We start from the raw sequence: 25,194 nt of genomic DNA on the forward strand, positions 1-25,194 counted from the left end.
TACATCTGTACAGTTCTGTGAATCATACACTAGATCTTGTTTTGGGCACAAGGAAAGACTAAGAACTCCAGAAAATTTCCATTATGTATTCCCCTCTTACTCCAGGAAAGCACAGATGTAATATTATGTAAGTTTCATGTTTCAGTCATGAAACTGATCATGGCTCATGAAATTCTTAAGAATGCTTAGAGTATAAAACTAGACTATCATACAGTTTTTTTAAAAAAAAAATCCCTATTACAATTAATCTAATGCAAGACAAATATATCATACTAAAATCCATCATCTCCCAGTTAATGATTCCATTTCAGCTTTCCAAGAGAAATAAAAATGTAATTTATTGCTGTGTACAGTTCCACCGGCTTGCCGCTATTTAATATTCATGTTGGACTGGGGCTTTAAGAGACCCAGATTCTAGTCCCCACTCAGCCATGAAGTTCACTAGGTCTCAGCTTAACCTACCTCACAGTGTTATTGTAAGGATAAAATGGAGAGGAAGACAGTCTTGTACTCCTCCTTGGAAAGGCCAGATGTAACTGTAACAAATAAGTGCACATAGCAGGATTGTGACACTGTTTATCACTGCTGGGTATGGAATACTTGTCAAGTCATTGGAAGTGCTAGATGTAGTGCTATTATCCAGTGCAAGTCTGTGCAGGCAGGGAGTGCCAATCTATTTTTCCTAGCTAGGCTGCTTTAAATAAATAGTACCCAGATATAACCCCCCTTGCCCCCTTTGAAATGTGTTGTGCCTTCCCCAGCCTCCCATGAAGGTCTAGGACAGGGGTGGGCAATTAATTTTCCTATGGGGCCACATGAGAAACTTTGACAGTTGTTAAGGGCCGGACCAATACACTTACAACTCTGCTCAATATATATCTCTATAAAAACAGTAAATGAAACATTACAATGATACAATGAAAATGTGGAGCACAGAACAACACTATTTAATGAATATTCACAAAAACATTAACATTACATGAAAAGCAATAAATTCAATTCAATTTAGCAGATCCTTCAAGATAAAAGCAGTGCAGTTGTATTGCTTGCATCTATATTACAACGATATATATTTGCATTGACTTTTACTTTGCCAGTGACCTCATACGGGCCAGTCAGGGTCAGCCATCAGGCCGGATGTGGCCCGCGGGCCATACAATGCCCAGGTCTGGTCTAGGATATGGCAGTGGAGCTGTATTGGAGGAGATTGCAGGTGCTGTAAGGAATGGCTGATTCTGCTTTCGCACTGCAGTTCTCCTCACCACATCCCAGGCTGTATCAGCTATTACAGATTTTCACTGCTTTTTCCACCAGACATACTTTGAAAGCCGTGGCATAAATTATGGGTCAATTCTAAAATGATTTTTTGCATTATTAGATCAACATGTTTATTTTACTGTATATATTTTAATTGTCATTGTTTTAATGTATTTTGTATTCAATGTTGTAAGCCGCCCCGAGGCCTTGGCAAGGGGCGGCATAGAAATGTTTTAATAAATAAAATAAATAAATAAATAAATAAATAAATAAATAAAACATGTATGCAATATTCTGTGCTTTGTTCAGTCTGTAAAATTAGTAATAGATAAGCCTCAGTAAACAAAATCCACAAGAAATGTCTGTGCTAAGAAATTTTAGAAGTGGATTTGGAGTAAAATGCTCAAGCCATTTACATACAGCAAGATAAATGATATATTTGAATAATATTTTGGTATACTATATTGCATTGTGTAACTAGCAATTTCATATGTGTTTACAAGAAGTATATGGAGTCAAGATGAATAGTAAAATTCCCATTAATGCCTGTCTTGTGTACAAGTTACAATATTTTTGCTTTTGTATGTTCTCACAGCTGCTGATGGACCTGGGGATCGTTTTATCATTGGGGAATCCCAGACTGGTGAGCAAGTGAGTACAACATCTTTTCCTTTTTCCTTTTTTATTAGCCATGAAGGGAATGTTCTTGTATAGTAAGTTGTATGTATTGAAGTCACTTTTGGAAAAAATATGATTTGTGATTATTCAGTTGACAGTACGTGTACTAAAATCTTAGCATTCTACAACCAAATGTGATGAAAACCTCCTTGGAAACCCCAAGGATAGGAACCTCAAACCTCCCAAGAACATTTGGTTAAAAAAATGTGTAGTGTATTTTTAAAAATCAGTTTTATTTCTATAGTGTCCTTGGTGCTCTCAGAGTTTGTCACTACTAATGTTGCTGCTTTAATCAGCTTTCCTGATGCGTTTCAGCCAACCCAGACTGTAATGCCTGGTCAGGTAATGCGAGTTACAACTGGTGCCCCAATACCTTGTGGTGCTGATGCCGTGGTGCAAGTCGAAGACACAGAACTCATCAGGGAATCAGATGATGTGAGTGATAACTGAAAAAAAAAAATCCTCTTTTGTGACAGTAGCACAGTTCTCAATAGTCATTCAGTAGTGTAAATCCTAGAAATGTGAGTGTATATACTTGAATACAAATGTGAAACAATGAACAGTTTGTACAATTTTACTATTCTGCCTACATTGAATTTATGTAATTTATTTTTGGTTCTTCCTTGATTGGTTGGAAGAGGGGGATGAGTAGGACTGAGGACAGATATGTTGAAAGAAATCTGGGATTTTTATTTATTTGTTAGATTTATATCCCACCTTTTTTCTTCTTTGATGAACCCAAAATGGCTTAAATCATTTTCTTCCTCCTGCTTAAAATCTTATCCCCACAACAACAATCCTGTGAGGTAGGTTGGGCTGAGTGTCTATGACTGGCCCAAAGTCATTCAGTTAGCCCCATGACTGAGTGGGGATTAGAAACCAAGTTGCCTGAGTCCTAGTCCCGTGCTCTTAGCCACTACATGACACTGGCTCTTCAGAAGGCAGCTGGAGTTCAGCTGTACCTGCTGTACCCTTCAAATTCATTTATCATCTATTTAATAGGTCTCTTTGGAGAGTACCAATTCAAGGGTTAAATGATTATCGCACAGTTAAGAGAAACAGTCTTGTTCCTTTGGGATCCATTAAAGATACATTTGTTAAAAATTTGCAACATTTAAAAAACTAATTTATTAATCAATAATGGAGTTGGAAAACCTGGTCTTAACCTCCAAACTCTGCCTAGACCACATTCTCCCTAGGCCACATCCACTCTTTAACTCTGATCCAGATCCTTGCCATTATTTACTGCTGCTTGCCTGTGGTACCCCAGTTACAAAACTGATGGAATGAACCATGAAGAAACTGAGTTAAAAAGAATACCTTTTTTTCATTGCATACTGAGCAAAGAGTGGCATCTATAATTCCACCCACTTTGAGGTCTGGTTCTTCCCACTTTGAGCTTTGGTCAGACCTACTACTGGAATGCAGATAGATTGCAACAGGTTTTATCCCCATCCCCATTAATCAGTTTAGAATAAGAGTATGGTTGTATTTTTTTAATCACTTGGTTGACAGTTCTGCTACCAGTTAATGACTGAGAGAGAGAGAGAGAGAGAGAGAGAGAGAGAGAGATCTTTTCCCTGAACTTTCAATTTCATGTATCATGATTACTGAGCCAAAATGTAAGCAGTTATAAATGTGAACCTTACTGTTCCAACAACACCCTCCTTTTCTCAATGTTTATGTTTACCATGCTAATTTTTAAAGCAATTACAAAAGACACTCCATAGTGGGTGGAGTGTCACTTTTCTCCAACATATTAGATTCAAAGTTTAAAGTATCATCTTACAGACTTTTAAAGCACTGGCAGCACCATTTAGTGGGACTTCCCACCCGCCAAAGTCAGAATTACAGGCACCTAATGGAAAGCAGGAAGAGTGTGAAGACATTGGCTTCCTCCCACCCTCAAAAGCACTTAGCTGATTTCAAATGTCCAAGCATTTAACTCCTGCTTGTAGGAAGGAAGAGCTGAAAGATCTCTGGGATCTCAATCCTCATCCCTGGAATGCACCACCCCTCATACTGGCTGCAAACAGAGGTGTGCGGAAAGTGTGACAAAAGTGTGCAGAAAATATTGTGCCATTTGTAATATTGGAAGGATGGCATTCCAAAAGTGGAACCCCAGCTCTGACCTCAGAACATTTCTCCAAGGTTGGAGCTGGGGCTTTGATTTTTACTATGGCCATCTGGACAGCATCTATATTCATGTATTCAGTTCCTGTGCTATTCAATAGCTGAAGTTCTCTGGACAGTGAGCAACAAGAATAAATAGAATAAAATAATATAGATTAAAAAATAAAGCATCATAAAACAGCTTCCATATAGCCATATAGATCCTACCCAAGCTTGGAAGCTAAGCAGGGTCAGGCCTGGTTGAAATCTGGATGGGGGACTTAATATTGTGAACCACCCAGAGAGCTTTAGGCTGTGGGAAGTATAGAAGTGTTGTTGTTGTTGTTAATAATAATAATGCATTTAAAAATCAAAACCATATTTAAAACCACATTTTAATAACTGAACAGCTAAAACTAGACCATGACAAAGAGACTGATTCAAAGTTCCACACCTTCACATCATTCCTCTCATGCCCAGTTGAAAAAAATCCAGAGTATGTGGATGTGTCAGGATGATTGCATGTTGGTATAGTCCCATGGTTGTCATGCAGTTCATGAAATCCTAAAACCACCTAGATAAGATAGTCTTGGCTTGGATTGAAAGCAATTCTCAAAACAAGCAGTCTGAGAAACTCCAGCATCACAACCAAGGCCACCTCTGTCAGCCCAGGTAGGAAGTCTGTTGAGCAGTGGGGTGGGTGGAACTGCTGGCCTAACTCCAGATGCAAGCACTCTAAACTAGTAGTCAGATAGGCCCAAACAGAAAGAAAGAATTACTGTTGACCATAGCAACACCCAGTCTCCAGACCTTTGACCTTCTTTGATGCTGAACCAAGTACCACTCTGGGCATAACTTGTACAGACAAGCAGCTATCTGTATGTACACCCAGGTCTCAGTGAGGTGTGGTAGATCAGCTATTAAGTCATGGATGAGGGAGGTCTTGCTCTGGACTGATGGCAGTCAGCCCAGGGAGATCTTTGATTTTTGTTTGTTCGTTTGTTTTTGTGCTTTTGCTTGTTTGTTTTCCTTTCTCCTGCTCCTCTGCTACGAAAGATCTCATTCATAGTGCTTAAGGAAATATCTAAAATTACTTGTGTTACCAAATATGAAGCTATGTTGTTTCCTTAAATTCAGGGCACTGAAGAACTTGAGGTACGCATTCTGGTTCAGGTTCGACCAGGCCAAGATATTAGGTGAGTGAAATGGTTGTCATCATCTCTGCATTTTAATTTTAAAGAAGAGCAGTCAGCTTAATAGTACAGTTGGGACTAGTACTTTCAGAATTCATCCCCTTGACATTCATGGACTTGCTTTCATGCTCAGCCTAGTCCTGCAAAGCAAGCTGAGCCAAGAACAAGTCCACAAAAGCTTGTTGACTCCTGCTTACCCACCAGCAACCTTTCTCATCACCTGCACTGGCCCAAAGAGCAGCAGACGGTCACAGAAGAAGGGCACTGCAAGTGGCCATGCCAGGCACTGCTCCTACTGACCTACCTTCTTTCCCATCCAGTATGACTAGCAGTGACAGTGCCAGGCACAGAAAAGGGGTGCTGTGGCAGGCAACTAAGCTTCTTCTCTGCTCAGTGCAGGCAACAGTGGTGGCCCCAGGCACAGAAAAGGGGTGCTACTTGCACAGCGTGTGGGCCTCAATTCCTGCTGAGTGCCCCATGAATACTGGGTGCATTTGCCAGGAACTTGGACTTGGGACTGCTGCAAAACAGACCAGAGTCCAGGGAGACAACCCAGGGAATCCAATGGATTTCTTCCCCCAAACACATTTCTCTCACATACCCGTCTAGTACAGGGATAGACAACTTCTACCCCTCTGGACATTCTGGCCTACTACTACTCTAATTCTTCACCATTGCCTATGTTGGCTAGGGGTGATGGGAGCTGTCAGTCAAAATATTAGGAGGTCTACAGTTTGCCCATCCTAATCTAATATAAATAGCTTTTGAAATTTGATCCAGGTGTCAGATGTAAATGGGATTTGCGTGGTTCCTCAAATCAGGTTGATGAAACTCCTGAACCAATGGTGGTTTCTGACAGTTGTTTGCTTCAAGGATAGCGTTCTGCGGAAACTGACCAATCAACCTGGAAGTTGTGATGCAGGGAGGAAGGGACACAAATCAAGGCTAGGTGGGTGTTCAAGGCAGAGCAGAACAATTTAACAAGCTAATGGAAAAAGTAAGTGAAGAAGAACATAGGTGAATGGGACAGACAGTTGGAGGGAACAGTCAGAGAAGAAGCAGGTGAAGGATATAGTGAAACAGATGAAAGCAACGTAACAGAAGCATGAGATTAAAGAAGTAGCACCAGTATGAAGGTTCAGTAGAAACAAGTGGAATGGGTAAGAGTGGGAAAGGGTAATTATAAGACAAAGTAATTATAAGCTTCACTGGACAAGGAGAGACTCAGGATATTATGGAAAAAGGGTTAGCCAGTCACAACACTGATCAGAACCCTTGGAGGGAACAAAAATGGAAGAACTGCTGGCAAGTTCATAGAGACTGGCTAGGAGAAGTTATAGGTGTAAAACCTTTGTCTGCCCTTACTTTCCTGAGGCCCACAATTCCCACAGTTGGTTCAGAATAAAGTACAGGTTGGAATCCTAGGAAGCCTCTTCCAGAAGAAAACTTGAAGTGAAATGAAACTAATAAAATGAAAATAAACCCCTACCAAGTGAACAGACTCTTCCAATCAGACATTGGTAGCCATCTTTGTCCTAAGGAACAATTTTTGTTTCCTGATTATGTTTAGTATAATAAATTGAGTGCACTGGCATGGTGCCAGCTTACCAATATAGCACTTATATTTGCTTATCAGAAAAGGATTAATTGCCCCTCCCATTGGAGGAGCTTACATAGATATTGGTTTCTTGTTGGTAATCTGTCAGCTAACTTGAGTCCAGTTGTTTTTGTTTTTGTTTGTGGTGTATTTTCAGACCTATAGGCCATGATATTAAAAGAGGTGAATGTGTGCTCGCCAAAGGAACCCATATGGGTCCATCAGAGATAGGTCTTCTAGCAACTGTTGGAGTAACAGAAGTTGAAGTTAACAAGTTTCCAGTGGTTGCAGTAATGTCTACAGGGAATGAAGTAAGTCATCTTCAGCAACCATGATAGTTGTATCTTGGCTACAATTTGTACCAACTCTTTAAAGGCTGTTTTGGTAAAGCAGTATTTTTATGTCTACTTTCACAAGATACTGTAAAAGTGCTGTATTTGTATTATATGCATGTACCTTACTGCACAACTAAAAAGTAATTATTGTCACTGAAAAGTTTAAAACTAAAACAAGCAAAGTCACTTGATCATAAGGTAAACTGTTAGAACAATCAATGGCTGAGAAAGTGACATAGAAACAGAAATAGAGAGAGTCAGAAGGTGTCTCCCAGGCCATCTAGTCTGACCCCCTGGTCCAGCTGGCTCTGCTCACAACATGCCTACCATGTGCATGTCTAGCCTATCCTTGGGCACCCTCACCAATATTGCCTCAACCACCTCCCTTGGAAGCCCATTCCATACCCTTGGGATCCTAACTGTCAGGAAGTACTTCCTGGCATCCAAGTTGAACCTTGGTTCCCTGAGCTTTGCTCCATTGGAGCATGTCCTGCCTTCCTCTGCAGGGGAGAACAGGTCTCTACCCATCTCCATGTGACATCCCCTCACATACCTGTATGTCGCCAACATATTCCCTTTGAGTCTCCTCTTCTCCAGGCTGAAGAGACCCAGTTCCCTCAGTCTCGCCTCATACGGCATCCCCTGCAAACCGGCCACCAACCTTGTGGCCCTACGCTGCACTGACTCTAACCTGGCTATATCCTTCCTGTAACAAGGGGCCCAAAACTGAACCAGAATCGTATAGAGTGGTAGTGATACCTCTCTCGATCTAGAAACCACGCTTCTGGCTATGCAACCAAGGGTTGTCCTCTTGACCACCGCATAACACTGCTGAATCATGTTTAGTCTGCAGTCAACCAGTACCCTGAGATCCCTTTCACAAGTGCTGCTCTCCAGCCACTTGTCCCCTAACCTGTACTTACGACACCCATTCCTATACCCCAAGTGCAAGACCTGAAAGATTTGGAACACAGTACACAGATTTTCTTCATAGAACATTGTGGTGTAAGTTAATGCAGTGTCATACAAGCTGACCTTCACTTATTCAGCAGGACTTCCTATGCTCTTTTCCTACTGCATCCTCCTCACATCTGCCTTCTAGTGGCCCCAGCTCTCTAGAGCAGATTTGGAAGGCACATAGGTATAGGAAGTATCCATTCCACCTTTAGTGCCTGTTCTGGACACAAAGTTGCTGCTACGAACCATAGCAGATGTTCAGATTAGAAAGGAAAAGATTGATAGATACTGAAATTATGAGTGAGAAAGAGTAGAAAAATCACTGGGAAAGGGTAAGGCATTGCATAATTTGGAAAAGACACCTTAGAAAGTTGTGTTTGTGCAAAACATGCAAAATATTTACAACAAAAACATTTAGGTTTTTCTTTTCTTCCCACAGTCCTCTCCCCAGTTTTCCCGCAGGTTTCCTCAATAGCATCTTTTCACTTTTAAGAAGTTGCCAATTTATTTTCTTTCCAAAAGCTGAGACCCAGCCCAAACAGCATCTTAATTGTACTGTTCTACCTGTTTTATTTTCTGGGGAATTCTCAGGCTTGGATTTTTGTAAATCTTTAAGAAAAGAGAATTATTGAGAGGGCAGCAATGGTGATGTTCACAGATGTTATAAACAAGAATTTGCTCACAGTCTCAAAAGATTGCTCTCATGCCCAGGAGTCTTAATGTTTTTGTAAGTGTGCATCATCCAATTCACATTCCTAAATAGTTTTTGTCCCAACTTGTATATCATACTAAACCATGATTTAGTGCTGTGTGCAGAAGCTGGAACAATCCTGAACATGTCTTGGGCTCTCACAGTGTCCCCCTCTTGTCTTATTTCTGTATATGGCTGGGATTTCAACATTCACTTTCCCTGAATCTAGGCCTGTTTTATCTGAAATGAGGGACCTTGTTTACAATAAAATCTGTTTAGTTTAACAAACCAGCTTCAGAAATGTTTTTTTCCCCTATAGCTATTAAATCCTGAAGATGACCTGTTACCAGGAAAGATTAGAGACAGTAATCGTTCAACTCTTCTAGCAACAATTCAAGAGCATGGGTACCCAACAATCAACTTGGGGATTGTGGGAGATAAGTATGTACCACATTTTAATAATTCTTCATTTTATCATAATATTGTTACTATTTTAAATATCTGATAGTATTGCCATATCTTGTCTTTTTAAGCAGAGAAGACATTAAAAATTGACTGTAGCAATTTATGTTCTCTCTGACCAGCATATTCAACATGAAACACATGGATGCTGGATGCTCAAGGGCCAAATTCCATTTTGGAGAAGCTCTCAGGGTTTCCATTCCATTGATAGGTGAAGCTGAAGGCAAAAGAAGTAGGGCCACTACACCATACAGGACTGCCAATTTCTGAAAAGTTGGGGAAATATAAATTAGTCAGGGAAAATCAGTTGTGTGCTTAGGATATATTTGTGTAAAAGACTTTTTGAGATAACACTGCAATAGGATGATCTGTTGGAGTAGAGAAGCAGTAGTATGGCAAGTATAATGTAATGATGCTCACATATTTTGTAATACAATTATGTGATCTTGAAAAAGTTTATTGGCTGTTGGTTGTTAACAGGAAAACAGAATAAAATGAGCTGGCATATGATAACATTTTATTTTGGAGAAGCTGATAAATTTCTTGCAACTGGACAATTTGTGCATTCTTCATTTAATTTGAAAATAGGGCTGTTTTGGTGGGATCAGCCATTATTTCTTCTAGCCAACGCAGAGTCCAATCCTGCCGCAATACAACTGTATTCTCAGCAGTAAAAATGAGATTGGTTTATAATTGGACATTATAAACAGCTCTTTGGAAATGTTGGTCAGTGTGTGGTGGTGGTGGGGATTACATTGTTTTGTTTTAAGTTTTTGTAAAAGAGGCATTAAGACTCATGACTTTGTTAACTTTAGCACAGACCTCATCTCTCTACTTCTGTGAAAGAAAATTACAGGATTTCTGTCCTGGAGCAAATATTAAAAGTTCACTTTACATTTTGAAAAGAGAAAACATAATAATCTACAAAAGAAAGTCCATCAACCCAATTTTCTAAGATGTTCAAGAAAATAATATATTTTTCAATTACTTCAGTATCCTAATCATGTTTCTTGTAGGCCACTTGGTTGTATTAGCCTGAAGCTGATGGAAGGCTTTGATGTCCATGAAGTATAAGTGGTCTAAGTCTCTGCCCATAACAAATGACACAAACTTAACAGTAACTCAGTGACAGGCAACTCCTTCTCTTGGAGGCTGGATTTGGAACAACATTTTGAAGATTGATTTTGAGATGATAGTTTTTAACATGCAAAAACTTCATGCTGAGTTTGCATCATGGCTATCACCAGCTGCTGAAGACAAAAATGAAGGTTATTGTAAATGTGTGCTACAAAACCTTTGGACTAAGTAATATAGGATTAGAGTTGTACAGTCACAAACACAAAGACCATATATCAGAAAATTCAATTGAAAATTCAATTGAGTCAACAATCTGTTGTGATACTTTCACATTACAAGGCCAGAGTACAAGGCCAAGGTGTAAAAGCAACAGGGAGGAAGGGAGAACCACTGAAAAAATATTCAAGATGATCAAACATACAGAGAACTACCTGCCGCACAAACCAGTATGGCTTCCTGTGTAATCGCAGAATATGTTATGACAGCAGATTCCCTGTGGGCTTTGCAAACAGTGATGAAGAAGATGTCATGTATCTCTTGCAACAACATTCAAGTGAATCTTGTCAGCAAAATAGCCCATCTTAGAAAAACAAAAGCAGTATATACTGTAATTTTTGGCTTGACACAATACTTACAAGCCCTTTTTCTGAAACAACTGCAGTGCCAAATGATTATCTGTTTTAAAGAAGTTCTGAATAAGGTGTTTCAAAGGATCAGGTGGATTTTGTGGTTCATTCAGACTTTTCGAGAAGGCTTATTTTCTTCATCACTTAGAAAATTACTACCAGTGTCTATAGATGGGCCACACATAATCACCTCCCTCCCCCCCACCCCCACCCCCACCCCATGTAAGTAAGGGAATGAAAAGGACTTGATTGGCATGCAGCCTTCTTGTTATACATGTTATACATTTAAAACAGGATTGCATACAGTGAAATTGGATCTGCATTTGGATTTGTGCAACATGTCCTATCTGTTCAAAGATTCCCCACCTAGGCAGGTGTCATAAACTGCTATATCTGAAGCACACAATTTAGTGGAGGCTTTGCTCCACTAAAATGTTTGGAGAATAGTACATGTCTTGATAGGGATAGCCTGTATTTGACAATATCAAGAAGTTCATTTGTTGTTATGTGCCATTAAGTTGTCTCCAATTTATGGTGACACTGTGAATGAGTGCCCTTCAAAATGTCCTGTCCTTGACAGCCCCATTCAGCTTTTTGTACACTCAAGGCTGTGGCTTCCTTTATGAAATTAATACATTTCATAGTCAATCTTCTTCTTAAGCTTTGACTTTCAATAGCATTATTGTGGATTATTATTTATTATTACTGTGGATTATTTGATTTCCCATAGCCGCATTATTATTATTCCATAACATTATACTCCAGTGAGTATTGTCCTCTAATTAGATTTATTTATTTATTTCCTTACAGCTTTATCTGTTTTCAGCTTACAAATGCTGAAAACAGCATACAATAGATAAAACAATTAAAGCAGATAAAATAGATCAAACAATAAAACAATAGATAAAACCGTATGATAAAATGTAAATACACACATGATAAATGCAACCAGTAAGTTTTAAGTATATAAAATTATAAATTAAATGAATTAAATTAACCAAAAGTTTCTTTGAACAAAACATTTTTCAATGGGCATCTGAAAGAAAAGCAAGTTGTTGCCAGCCATATGTCTCAAAGTATGGCAACCAAAGAAATATGTAGCAGTACAGCTTCCACGCAGTAAGTCTGGAAGTTGAGTAGAAAACGGCAATCCCCTTTCAATTTCAATCTACTCATGAAATGAAAAATTGTGTTTGTGAGAAAATTGCTGGATATTTTGAAGCATTTCTACAGAGATTTCAAAACTAAAAGCCATTGGCGCCTTTTTTGAATGAAAAACTTAATGAGGTAATAAGGAAATTAATGAGCTGGTGCATAAAATCCAAAAAAGCTGCAAAAATTGTCACTCAGATCTCAGCTATGAACTTGAAATTATCTGAGAACTTCCTTAATAGAAGAAAGCAAAATTGGTTTTACAGCAAAAAAGCTGTTAAAAGAAACTTAATTAAGTGAACATCAAGTGGCAAGGTTTTCCCAAGAATATTGAAACATGGTAATAGCAGTTGTGGAAAATCTGGTTGAAGTTCAAGATAATTCGTGGCTTATTAACACTGAATCCTACTATCATTATATAGAAACCAAATGTTGGAATCACCAGAATAGAGACTGAACTTCAGCATGCAGGAAGAGTCAGTGACAGGACAGCTAAAAATTAAAGGAACAATCACCATTTAATCCACAGCTGCCCACAAGGGGTTCAGGGCTCAGTTTCAAGTATATACTGCAAAAAAGAAATTGGATTGGAAATACCATCTTACAGTGGTATTTCGATAATGAACAAGGAATTCTGTGGAGTGTTGTAAACCATCCTCTTTCACAGTAACATTTTCAGTTGCAAGTGGATTTTCAGTTTCTACATTGATGTTGATAGAAAATTTACATGATGAAACTGTTGTCTTATCACTGACAGGTGTATGATATTGTCCCAACTTCTGGAGGACTCAAATCTATTGTAATTAATAGGAGTATCTTGCATTTGGTCAGATGTGTTTATACATGGCACATGGAGTATTTTGCAATTAAACACATTAAGCAGTGAGAAACCTAAAATAAAGGAAGAAACTTGAGGGAGAACATGCCTCTAAGATGAGCCCCTGTACCAGAGAACTAGAAAATGTTCACTGTAACTCAGATTTTTAAAAAGTTATCCAGGAAGTTACCAGCTGGTTAGTTCTGGGTAAATTGGTTGAAAACATTATTAATGATAGAGTCAGTAAGCACATAGGGGAGCAAACCCTGCTTAAAAAAAAAAAGCATCAACGCAGCATCCACAAAGGTATGCCCTAGTGCATGGCTGTCATGAAAATGACTAACTGCATGCTAGGAAAGGAATTGAATTGGGAAAGAAATTGAAAATAAAACTGCCAATATCAAACTGCCCTTACACAAATCTATGGTGCAACTGTACTTAGAATATTGTGTTCAGTTCTGGTTACACCTGAAAAAGGGCATTGCAGAATTGGAAAAAGTGTAGAGGACAACTAAAATGATCAAGGGGGTTGGAGCAGTTCTCCTATGCACAACAGTTGGAATTGTTTAACTTAGAAAATAGGGAAATAAGGGGAGGCATGACAGATGCATTCGAAATTATGTATGGTGTGCAGAAAATGGAGAAGGAGACATTTTTCTTGCCATAATACTAGAGGAATTAGTTTGAGGAATATTTTTGGGTGTGGAAATCCATTGCATTTGCTCGGCTCAGCTTCCTGGACTCCAGTCTGCTTTGCACCATCTGAGTGGGCTTGGTGGGTTTGAGAAGAGGGTGTAATAACTTGGGGGTGCCACTGTTTTCAAGAATCTCTTTCCACTGGCAGGCCCCACGGTGTTCCCAAGGTCTTTTATTTGTAGGCAGATCAAGATGGCATATTTATTTGCTACATTTATATAAATATAAAATATTTTAAGGTATCTAGTAAATAGAAAATTTTAATGTTTTTATTTACAAAATTACATCATCACATTATAATCAGACCACCGTTCCTGCATTTTCTTATTCACATTTGTTATATTTTAGGACTTTTTTGCATTTGATATCTTTAGATAAATTGAAGCTTGGATGTAGAGAAATATAATTTATACATTTTGCAGCAGAATTTAATTAAGATCAGATGTCCACTTTTAGGAGTATTTCTGGGTGTTCCTGGAATAGATTTTTAGCTGACTGACTGAATCCTGAACATAAATCTGTTCCTGCTGAGTGTCATCTACCATTACTGTATTACTTTTGCTGTTTACTTCTTGCTTATATATAAAAATGTGTTCCCATATGTAGCCTAGCTCTTAAAAGAAACTGTTTTCTCACCTTGAGGGAAATCTCTGCTGATATCCCACGGAAAGTAAAATGCCATTTTGATTTGCAACATATCTAACTTGTATAGTCGAATTCAAGGGACAAGGTTTTTTTTTTCTTCATTGAAAAGTGATGATTTGTCATATGTATTTTTACATTAATTATTTCTGAACTGACTATGCATCTTCAGTATAACATTCAGACCTTAAACATTCAGTGAAGATAGTTTTTAAAGCTACTATTGTTAATATACCAATTTTTTATTACTATACCTGAATTGTTTCAAGAAAGCTTCTGTTTTTGTAAAGGACTGCCATTCATCATGTTGTGGTTTTTTTAATCTATTTAATGTTATGCTTGACTTTCAGAAAGGTAGAGATGAATTAGATGTGAATTAGATCATGCAAACAGAATGCACCAGTGAATCTTATAATTGTTTTATGAAATATTTGCTCACTGTCTTGTTTAGCTAAGATCAAATGTTTTTTTCTGAAATCAGATTATTGTCGCTTAAGTTAAATATACAAGACGATTAACATCCACATGGTTCATTTCTCCAAAATCGTCTTTATTTCCAGATGTGCTGAATAGGTACTAAGAATTATACCCATGAGCATTGTCCCACTTAATGTCTCTAAGACTGCAAGCATTGGTACTTTTTCCTGGGAGTAAATCCCATTGAAATCACTGGTGCTTACTTTTGAATAGAAATGTATAGATTGGACTATCAGTTTACAGTCCTAAAATGACTAACTTGAGATTAAGTAGTAGTGAACATAGTAACTGTTAATCTCTATAGCCACTGACTAGAAAGGGTTATGTTAGGTAGCCTCCCATTAGCAAAAAGAACTCTGCCGAGGAAGATGGCAGAGCCAGTAGGGCTCTGGATTGTACATTGGCTCCACAGCATATCTTGTATTGCACTCCCTTTTAACTTTTGTGGAAACATGCACAAATTTTGCTATAAAGATGTCTAATATTTTGATATATTCAAACCATCTTATTCTAATGCATTTTATGATTTTAAAGCATCAGATAACACTTCAAAAAAGTTTGTTCAGGATCCTAAGATGCAGTTCATCACTTAATATAGCTATATCTATATATCTATTGGAGGAAATAGAAAACGAGAACAAGTGAGACTTGAAAACCAGATATTTCAGCTTCTTTCTTCTTCAGCAGCTGAATATAAAACCGACCAGCTTGCTACATTATGTGTTCAGGTTGTTGGATCACTGTAGCTACATACTGGCCTTTCCTTATTGATTAATTTTTATTTAAATGATTTATATCCTATCCTTGTTCACAAAGAAACTAGGTTTACTGACAACATATATAAAGTACACCATATTATTTATTATTGAAATCATAATAAAATCACAAATATATAATAAAATACAAGAAAGCCATCAATGTAATCAATTAAAAATAAAGCACTTTTCCTATAAATCCAAAAGCTTGCTCAGATGCATATTTTTGTCAAAGTGCCCCTTTAAATTTTAAATCGGTGTGGAAAACAGGTGAATCACTGCTTGAAGAGAGTTCCATCACCAAAGTGCTACCACCAAAGAGCTTCTGCTATATCCAATAGCCTTGTGGTCCTATTATTCAAAAGTGTCACAAATAAGCCTTCCTGGTCAATCTTAAATTCCAGCCTGTTTTACAATTAAAGAAGTGGTCCTTCAGATAATTGGTTCCACAGCTGCTTACTGGTCTCTACATATTAACATCATGAATTGGGGCTAGTACTTTGCTGGTAGCCAGTGCAGAGAGTTCAAAAGTGGTGTGATTTGCTGACATCTCATTGGCTCTGTACACACATAGGCAGCAGTATTCTGCACCAGCTATAGCTTTCAGACCATCTTCACAGTCAATCAGAAAGTTACCACAGCACGGACAACTGCTGCCAAATAATCCCTTTTCAAGAATTGCTCTAGCTGGTGAAAGAGAGGTCTCTAACTGTATTTCTGGCTATCTGTGCTGTCACAAATATGGGCTTTGTCCCTGTTCAGCACCTCTACAAGAAATTTGCACCACTGAGGCTTTTAAGTGGGGAACTCAGTCTAACCTGTCCATATGCCTAGAGGGCGATGCTTATGCTTTTCCCCTCATTACTTCTGAGAGTGCTGCAGCAACACCCGGAAATTGAGAGGGATAGCCCAAGCAAAGTAGAAAGGTGGGTTGTGTGACTGCATGGATGATCACTTGAAGAACTGCAGTTACAGAAAAACAGCCTGTTCTCCTCCTTTAATGGTCTCTGTGCATCACACATATGGGTGATTAGCCAGCTGTCTTGCCAAAGCAGAAAGGGAACAGGAGGGCAAGTCACGTCAAATCAAAGCCTGCCCATCCAAAAGAAATATTCTTCCTCATATGAGGCAGTAATGTAGGCTGTAGCCAAACAGCAACCTTGTGTAGATCTTGAAAAAGTAATTGAGTTGATGACAGTCCGGATAAAATGAGCTTGTACCAACCATGATACCAGTATCAGAGCCAGGGCATAACCAAGTTTAACCATTTCAGTAACCCAACAAGATAGTCACAGTGTTGAAACAAACTACTTTTCTCTGTAAATTAAAAGTCTTTAAAAATTAAGGGGTCTAATGAATATGGAAAAACAGAACTCTTTGCATAGATGAAGTATGAGGGAAGGAAATTCAGCTCATAGTATCAATAGACATTGAAGAAATCAATGAAGAGAAAGGGAAACAAGATTGATTGAAACAGAGGTAGACTATATCTGGAATACCTGCCACTTAAGAGCTTAGGACCAGCAGGTATGGGGATTTGCTTTTGACAGCTGAAGAAATAGGTGAGAAGGTTGATGGTGTGTGTGGGGGGTGGGTGGGTAAGGGAAGTTGATGGGTGGGATATATAGGCAACCTAACCAATGGGTCTAGCTGTAAGGTAGAAAACTCTTTGTCATGATGGTCCTGAATCCAAAACAGTTCTCAGGGACATCTTAAGGGATGGTTTCAAGCAAATCAAGAGTGATCAAGACCCTGATTACTTCACTAAGTGTATGGTCTCTAGGGACTGTTCCCCTAATTTTGCACAAATGTATGAGGAATAATATTAGCTTCCTTGTTCGGTACAATCCTGGGAAGATGAGCACAATTCTACCACCCAAGTAGAAAAGGCAACAGTTGTGTTCATCAGTTGCAGTTTGCTCACTGTCTTCAGACTTAGAGAATGAAGCCCATAAAGCTCCTAGACGAGATTGTTTTTCTGGCAAGAATGATATAATTTTTGTGAATGACTGAACACTCCTCTACTAACCTTCCTATTAGGTCCAGTGCCATAGAAAGTGTTAAAAATCTGGGCTTTATCTGACCATATCTTAGCTATGCATGCCAGGTCAACCCCATCATACACTAACAGATTGCCATGAGGCTGGCACTCATACCCAATGAAAGCAATCACTCCAGTTGACACTACAAAAGTCTTTATTCTACACAATTACAGTCATGTAAGCTAGGAAGGTGTCCTCTCATTTTAACTAAGTTCAACTTACATGGTGTTTTTGTATTCTTCTTGGCCGTCCTTCTAGAGGCGGGGCAATATGACCCCTCTCCTGCGTCCCTCAATCAATCTTGATTCTAATTGTCCCAATCTGCACATGCGTCTGTGGGAACGAGCATCTTCAACCGTTTCATCTACATTATCTCCTAAATTCCCATCCCCCATATCACCTGGTACAATTGCTTCCTCAACAACCTTCAAATTGGTCTCTGTATGCTCTTCTGTTTTGACATCTCCCTGAATTTCCTTATCTCCTGTACTTTCATTCCCATCGACTGTGCAGCTGGGGAGTAAAGCTTGTTCTGCTGGCACCAGAAATACACCTTCATCAATTCTCTGGTTCTCATGGGAAGTTTTCTCCTCTTGTGCACGTGCCAAGGACTCTTCTGAGTCCACAGTATTTTCTTTTCTTTTTGACAAACCACCTTATTTTTAACTTTATCTCAAACTGAGATGTTCTCTTCGGTGTCTGCCGTAATGATAACTTCATATTGCTGGGCACTTGTTACATTCTGAGCAGAATTCTCAGAACAGTACCTTGGAAAACCACACAAGCTGATCTGTATGTTGCTCCAGCAAGAAGCAGATTGAGACTGATTTAAGTGGGGGTCTGGCTTGCTTTAGGCTGCTTCACCCAAGTTCCACAGTGAGTGAGGCTTTGTCTCTTGAAGGAGCCTTGCCTCTTTTAGCAGTCTCAGGCTGCAGTTGTATAGGATTGTCTGTGCTAGACTTTTCATATCTGGAGCTGTGATAGACTTTTCACATCTGGAGTAATCAAGTGTACAAGAACCACACTGCCACCTCTTCTGGATTCTGGCAAGCAGGCCTTTAGAGTCTTCCTGGAAAACTGGGTCCTGGGCAGGTAAAAGCTTCATGACGCCTTTCTGTTAACCAAATCCTTCCTGAACTATTAACTTTGCCTTCTTTTGATGAAGAGAAGTAGGGATCTTTTAAGGATGAAAGTACCTGGTCCATGATACAAGACTTCACCTAATTATAAGCTGCTGTTTTTCATAACCATCAACTCATATTTTTCCATGTAACTTCTCAGTTTTCATAATGAGAAGGGTTGGAATTGTGACACTTCTGACAATGTTAGTAGTGTTGCTGTACTTTATGCTCCGTCTACAATCAGAAGCAGTCATTAAGTTTTATAGTGGGGACATGGGAAATCTGTGCAATGGTTCACTGCATTGGAATGGGCTTAACAGTTCTTCCTGTGTACAATGGGGACACCCAATGGAACAAACTCACCACTCTAAGATACAGCTTTACCGTTACACAGGAGAAGCCATTTCAGATGCTCACAATGTTGTGAACATGACAGATTTCAGCACACTGTGGGCAGTCTCATGGAGTATTACGAGTGAGCTCTCCAATGCACAGAAATGCAGTTTTGTATCTGTGCTATTATGTGTGCACTGCTTGTAGCATTATAATTGTTGGTATGATAGTAACTGAAGTAAAATCAGAAAAGAGAAAATAAAAAGGCATGTGAAATATTTTGATTTGAATATGAAATGCAGCTCTTTGGATCCCAGCCTATCACCAAGAACTCTCAAATATGTAGGGTGAAATAATTCATCACAGAAAGGGCTTTTTAGTAATCTTCCTTAAAAAGACAATCAAGAAGTGTTTTTATTTTTCCACTCTCAAGTACATGTGCTTCTAGGGTTGGGCATTCCCAATTGCTCTGTCTTCAAAATTGTGTTTAACAATATCTTAGCATATTTATGCCATTAAAAGCTCGGTTGAGATAGTGGGAGTGGAATTGGCTGTTACCTTCAGCATTGGACAACTGCTGCTAAAAATGGTAGCCCTGAGTTGAGTTCTCTTCCCCTAATGTGTTTAGTCAACACATGTCATGATGTCAACATGTCATGATGTCATTTTCTTCTGCAGCAGCCCCTTGTTGACTAGAATGCCCAGTTCTACTTTGAACTTCTCCACATGCACACCCCTTCTATCAATATTGTCACAAGAATCTGCTGTTGCACTAAGACTGGGACATTCTAGCAGTAGAATATATAAAGTCCTCCTTTAGTTCATTGATTTTTACTGTGAACGTCTCTCTCTAGATACCTAACATTTGTAAATACAGTATTCAGTACAACACCCCTGTCAAGGACAAGATGCCTCTGTCTCCTCCAGGCTCTTTAATAGTTTCTGAGGACATGATTTAATGTAGTCAGAACTCTAAATTTTTCTTGCTGCTAAACTGGACATCTTTAAATGGTAAAACTGCATTCAATGTATTACATTATTTTGGAAGATGGTTAACATTAAACACTTGAACTACGTGTATCTGAAAAAATGTCAGAGATGAATATGAATTTTGAGAATTTTGTTTAGATTAGTAGATTAATAGATTGTTCCAGTTTGGCTCTGAGGATTTTGCTCTGCCCCCACCACCATCAGTTTGCTCTGTAGCATGTTGAACCAATCCATAAGCTTTTTTAATTGTGGAAATTTGAGGAGGTGGAATTTGTACAAATTGTGTATTTTTAAATTTTCATTGGTGCTCTGTAAGTGTACATGATTGCAAGTCTGCCTGTCTGCTATGTGGCATAGCTACTTTAGAAATACCAAAACAGAGGATAAAATCAAGAAATGCCAAAACAGAGGATAAAATCAAAAAATTCTTTAACAAGTACTAAAAATGGCTCTGCTGGGCTAAATGAAGTAATGTATGGAAAGAATGAAAGTGATGAGGCAATTTCCAGGAGTGGAATATGCCATTATGGAGTTACATTGCAGACAGGCAATATTGCACACTTGTACAAGTTCATCAGTAATAGAATATTTGCACAGATTTTATGATCCTGCTCAAATTGCACAAATTACAGTTTGCACCAGTGATGGCACCCCACCCTAAAAAATGGGTACTATGGCCTACCACTGCTTACCAGAACAGAAATACCGAAGAATTCTGCTAGGTTTAAAAAGAACAGAATTCCCAGTACCATACATCCCCAGAGGTGAACAGAAAGCAATGCTTAAAATGAAATTGAATGACGATATATTTTAAAATATGGAAACAGTAAATTATCTCAACTCTTATTTTGATTTGCTCAATCTCTTCCTCTGAGGCTAGAGAAAGAGTTCCAACTTCCAGTTCCAATCCAGTAATGCATCTCTTGCCCCCAGTCTTTCCATGTTAGGAGATGTCTCCAGAAAAGATAAATGCACATCTTTCCTTGTTAACCACATCCATGATTTCTGAGTCTGAAATTTAACTTTCATCTACCAAGATAATCTTTTCTAATTTTTGGTTCTGTTATCTGTCAAAGCTGTTTTCCCCACATATTGCATTTAGGTGCTCGACCCAGATGAACTCTTGGCAAAAAGCACTCAAGGGTGCTGTCCTGCTGACCAACCTTTTCTCATGCCTCAATAACTGCGGTAAAATTCTTCCCTTGAAAATATCCCTGTCAGGATCCTTGGAGTAAAGTTATAATTCTTCTGATTTACAAAATAGGAGACGACGCTGAAGGGAACAATTACACCACTGTTATTTATTATAGGGAAAGTGTATGTTGAGTATTTGTTCAAGACTGAAGAAATGGTTCAAGTGTTATTGAGGAGTAAGATTAACTTTAGAACAGGCGCTTCCACTGTGAGCCAGTGTCTCAGTCTAACCCACTTAGTAGAGGCATGTTCCTTTCAAAAATAAGGCTGTTTGTGGCATTTATAGATCCAAGGTCACCATTTTACTGAATTTCCCATCAGATCCTGTAAACTAAAGCATTTGCAATTTGAACCCCAGTTACTATACTTGATAAGAATGTGTATTCCAATATCACTGGCCAAATGCATTGTGGAAAAGTCACCCACCTTTCATATTTTCCTTCTATGAGAAAGATTAGATAAAGTTGTGTCCTTTCTCTGACATTTCATTTTTATCTTGCAGACATACCTCAGGCTTTCAGGTGAATTGACTGTCATCCTGCACATTATTTAAAGGCATAATTTATGCAGATAATAAAATTCTGCTCTCAAACTTGGATTGAGCTGAAGTGGACACTGGCTGGCTTTTCTGAGTATTGCAAAGAAAACCAATTAGCCATTAATTATAAGAAAACAAAGGTATTGGTTTTCTCCAGAATGCAAGTAAAATTATTTGCCATTTAGAAAATAATCTTACTGAATGAATAGTTCTATAGTTACTTCAATATTTCTATAAATCAGTCAAATGGATAATCGATAGAGAAAAAGGCCTTGGGGAAAAATGGCTGGACATAGTTATATGGCCATTTTCAATTTGGTTGGTTGTTTTTGTCCCAATGTGGCAAATTGGTCCCTGCAGCTACCCAAGTATGTAAGGCTGCAATAATGTCCCAACTCTTATGTGGAGTTCCAGCTTGAAATGTGGGACTCCATTTCATGCAAAGATGTCTCTCAACTCATTGCATACCTTCATTGGCACTGCACATTTAACAGTAAAGTAATAAAAGCAGTAGGCTCTGCTAGATGTTATCCCAGTTGTAGATAGCCCAGCATGCTAGCTTTGACTCAACACTACATTGGCTGGTTGCTTTTTGTGTGAGGGTCAGGACTGAGTACAGCTTACTTTGTTGGAAGTGCTTTTATATATAGTGGTAGCTTCTGGTTTTGAAATAAGAGTTATTTTCCTTCTACAGTTCAAGAAACCGAGCATGTCTTGAGATCTTAGTGTCTGATAAAGTGAGTTAGTTTCTATACGTACCTGGTGTGCTTTGCTTCTCTTGTTTATGCACCACAGGAAGACTATTGTGAGATTAAGGACTTTCACAGTGTTGTTTTCTGCACAGGGCCTACGCGTACTGAGCCATTACCCATTGTTAGGAGTGTAAGATAACTAATTGTGGAGATCATCTCTTCCAGGTTTGAGGCACAATTTTCAAACTCTTCTTTTGACAGCTGAAACTTTCATTGAAAGCATTTTAGCTGATAGTAAGAAATACCCACTTTTTAGACATTAATATGATAGAAGCAACTTGCAGTAATTGAGAGAATCAACTGGGTAAAATGCCCAAGTGAAGAAATGGACAGTGTAGGACTGATCCAGGATAGCAGATCATTTTCTGTTATGATCTTTAGAGAATTGAGATGGAAGAAAACTGTGATAATTCAGTCCCCGGTGCTCAATCCTGTCATTACTACATTGTTTAATTTCCACATCATATTAACTGTGTATTTCAAAGTGATAATAAGAGGGTTAACAGAGATGGTTGCCAATTTTAATGAACAAATTACAGAAAATTTTTCATAAGGGATTAAGAAATTGCATCAGCAAAAATGAGACTCTAGCAGAGAGATGTATTAAAGTGAAGGTCAAATAAAGCTCTACTGGAATTTCAGTTAAAATAGTCCCTTTATAAGCTTGTTGGGTTATTGGATAATGATTTTTGTCGTTCTTCATTGTAATTGTATTGTTCTAGACCTATCACTTCAGACTGCAGGTAGGGACTCATGATTGAAAGGTTCATATTGTAAAAATGCCTCCACACAGAAAATTGCTATGTCTGAGAGAAGACCAGACTAAAATATTTTTGCCAGACTGTATGGAGGGAAATATTTGCTATGGAGGAGCATTTAATTTTATGAAGCCCCACCACCTGCAGAAGAGATACAGCTCAAAACAAATTTTCCACTTCAGTGTAACTAGGCTATAATAAAATAATGCATGCAGCCAAAATGTTATGCATTACTGATGTGGTTTTACAGAACACATTCCTAGTATTAAGCATTTACTCTGAGTTATTTTAAAGCAACTTATGTAAGCAGTAATCAGTCTGCTAATCTTGTTAGTCTTAACAGCTATTTTTAAAAATCATAGGTAAGAAAGGAGTAATATTTCAAGAAGGAAAGTCTTACAAGACTATTTTTAATCCAAAGGAATTGAGTAGCATTTCATAGATGCATAACATTGGAAGGAATGTGAAGGTCATCTAGTCCAACATTCTGCTCAGTGCAGTCTACAATGCAAGACCCTGACAGATGACCTTGCATCCTCTGCTTAAATACCTCCAGCAGAGGAGTGCCTTCTGTGCTACCCCATAAGGTAGATTGCTAATGGTAAGACTTGTTCAGCAGTTGAACAAAGGTCTTCTGATGTTTAGCCAAACTTGATTCGCACCCATTGGTTCTGGTATTGCCCTTCAGAGCATCAGAGAACAGGTTTGTGTCATCTTCTGCAAAAAAGCCCTTCAAAAAGTTGAGGACATTAGGATCTCATACTAATTGTGATATCATTTTGAAGCTTTAATGTTTAGTTGAATGCATGCTGCTTGTATAAATGCTGCTAATTATAAGGATAATTCACAATCTAAAATTTGATAATCCTATTTACAACTTAAGGTATGAGAGTGGGGTAATCAAGTGTGTTTTGTTGATGGTTAGGGGTAACAGATTACAGTGGTTTCAGAGGTAACTCTGACTGGAAACAGCACAGGAAGTTCAGTATCAGAAAGCTATATAAACCAATGCCTGGTTCCTTGTACAAATATGCTGAAAGTGGGGATTCCTAATTATCCAGGGAAAACTTGTTTCTATATTTAATTAGCAACGTTCACAGTTCCTTACAACAGATTTCCCTTACAAAGCAGATGTTCTCGACACTACCTTAACTAAACAAGAAGTGAGCCGTAAAATATGGAATTCAGTATTAGCAATCTGCTGCTCTTTTTATTTGTCACAAGAATTGCATTATGTGCTGCTAAACAATCGCAAATGTTACTCTGTGGAAACTGACAGTTGTTGGAGGTTATTGTCATGGCCCCAGACCAAGAGTCATTCCTAACCCTCTAAGGAAATGCCAGACCCAGTCTGTGGTCCTTCCAAATTGACACCTACTGCCTTGGCTCTCATCCACACAACCCCCAGAAGGTGCCACAGCTCTCTAACTCAGAGGAGTGGACCTCGGACTCTTCTAGTGAAGAAGGACACCCTGTGGAGCAATCCCCAACTGATTATTCCAACCTTCACTGCTCAGGAGAAGTCAGTGGCTACAGAAAAAGGCTGCTGGCCTTTTGACAGCCAAATACATCTGAGGGGGTAGAGCTTCCAAAAGGACTCTCCTTGCCTACCATAAATCCCAGTCGGTGTTGAAGTAATTTATCAGTACTCCAGCTCTAGGGCTGCTGTCCATGGTCCTGAAATATTCAAGTCCCGGACTTGATGTATCAGTAGCACGCACTGCTTTCTCTCTTGAGCCGTTGGAAAAAGATGGTGGAAGCCCAAATGGAGTATAATGATAATGTTTCTTCTGTTGTTTAGCTAAAATTGATTTCCACCCTTTGGTTCTAGTATTGTCCTCCAGAGCATCAGAAATTTGTATCATCTTCTGCAAAACAGTCTTTCAGAAAGTTGAGGACTTTCCTGAACGTAGGGGAAGGTTCACATATTCTGCAGAGGGAC

At 38.7% G+C, this 25,194-nt stretch overlaps 1 protein-coding gene across 17 annotated transcripts in view; it reads left to right on the plus strand.

Moving 5' to 3' along the window:
• GPHN (gephyrin) overlaps window positions 1-25,194 on the plus strand; it is a 375,414-nt gene that overhangs the window by 333,120 nt on the left and 17,100 nt on the right. For all 17 annotated transcript variants that reach the window (XM_044436487.1, XM_044436489.1, XM_044436472.1 and 14 more), the window contains 5 exons: window positions 1,853-1,908; window positions 2,251-2,370; window positions 5,185-5,243; window positions 6,995-7,148; window positions 9,140-9,261. In XM_044436487.1, coding sequence (XP_044292422.1) covers window positions 1,853-1,908; window positions 2,251-2,370; window positions 5,185-5,243; window positions 6,995-7,148; window positions 9,140-9,261 — 511 coding nt within the window. The remainder of the gene's footprint in view (window positions 1-1,852; window positions 1,909-2,250; window positions 2,371-5,184; window positions 5,244-6,994; window positions 7,149-9,139; window positions 9,262-25,194) is intronic.

Source organism: Varanus komodoensis, unplaced genomic scaffold, assembly GCF_004798865.1.
Source record: "Varanus komodoensis strain SLA01 unplaced genomic scaffold, ASM479886v1 scaffold3, whole genome shotgun sequence".
In the NCBI taxonomy this organism is placed as follows: Eukaryota; Metazoa; Chordata; class Lepidosauria; order Squamata; family Varanidae; genus Varanus; species Varanus komodoensis.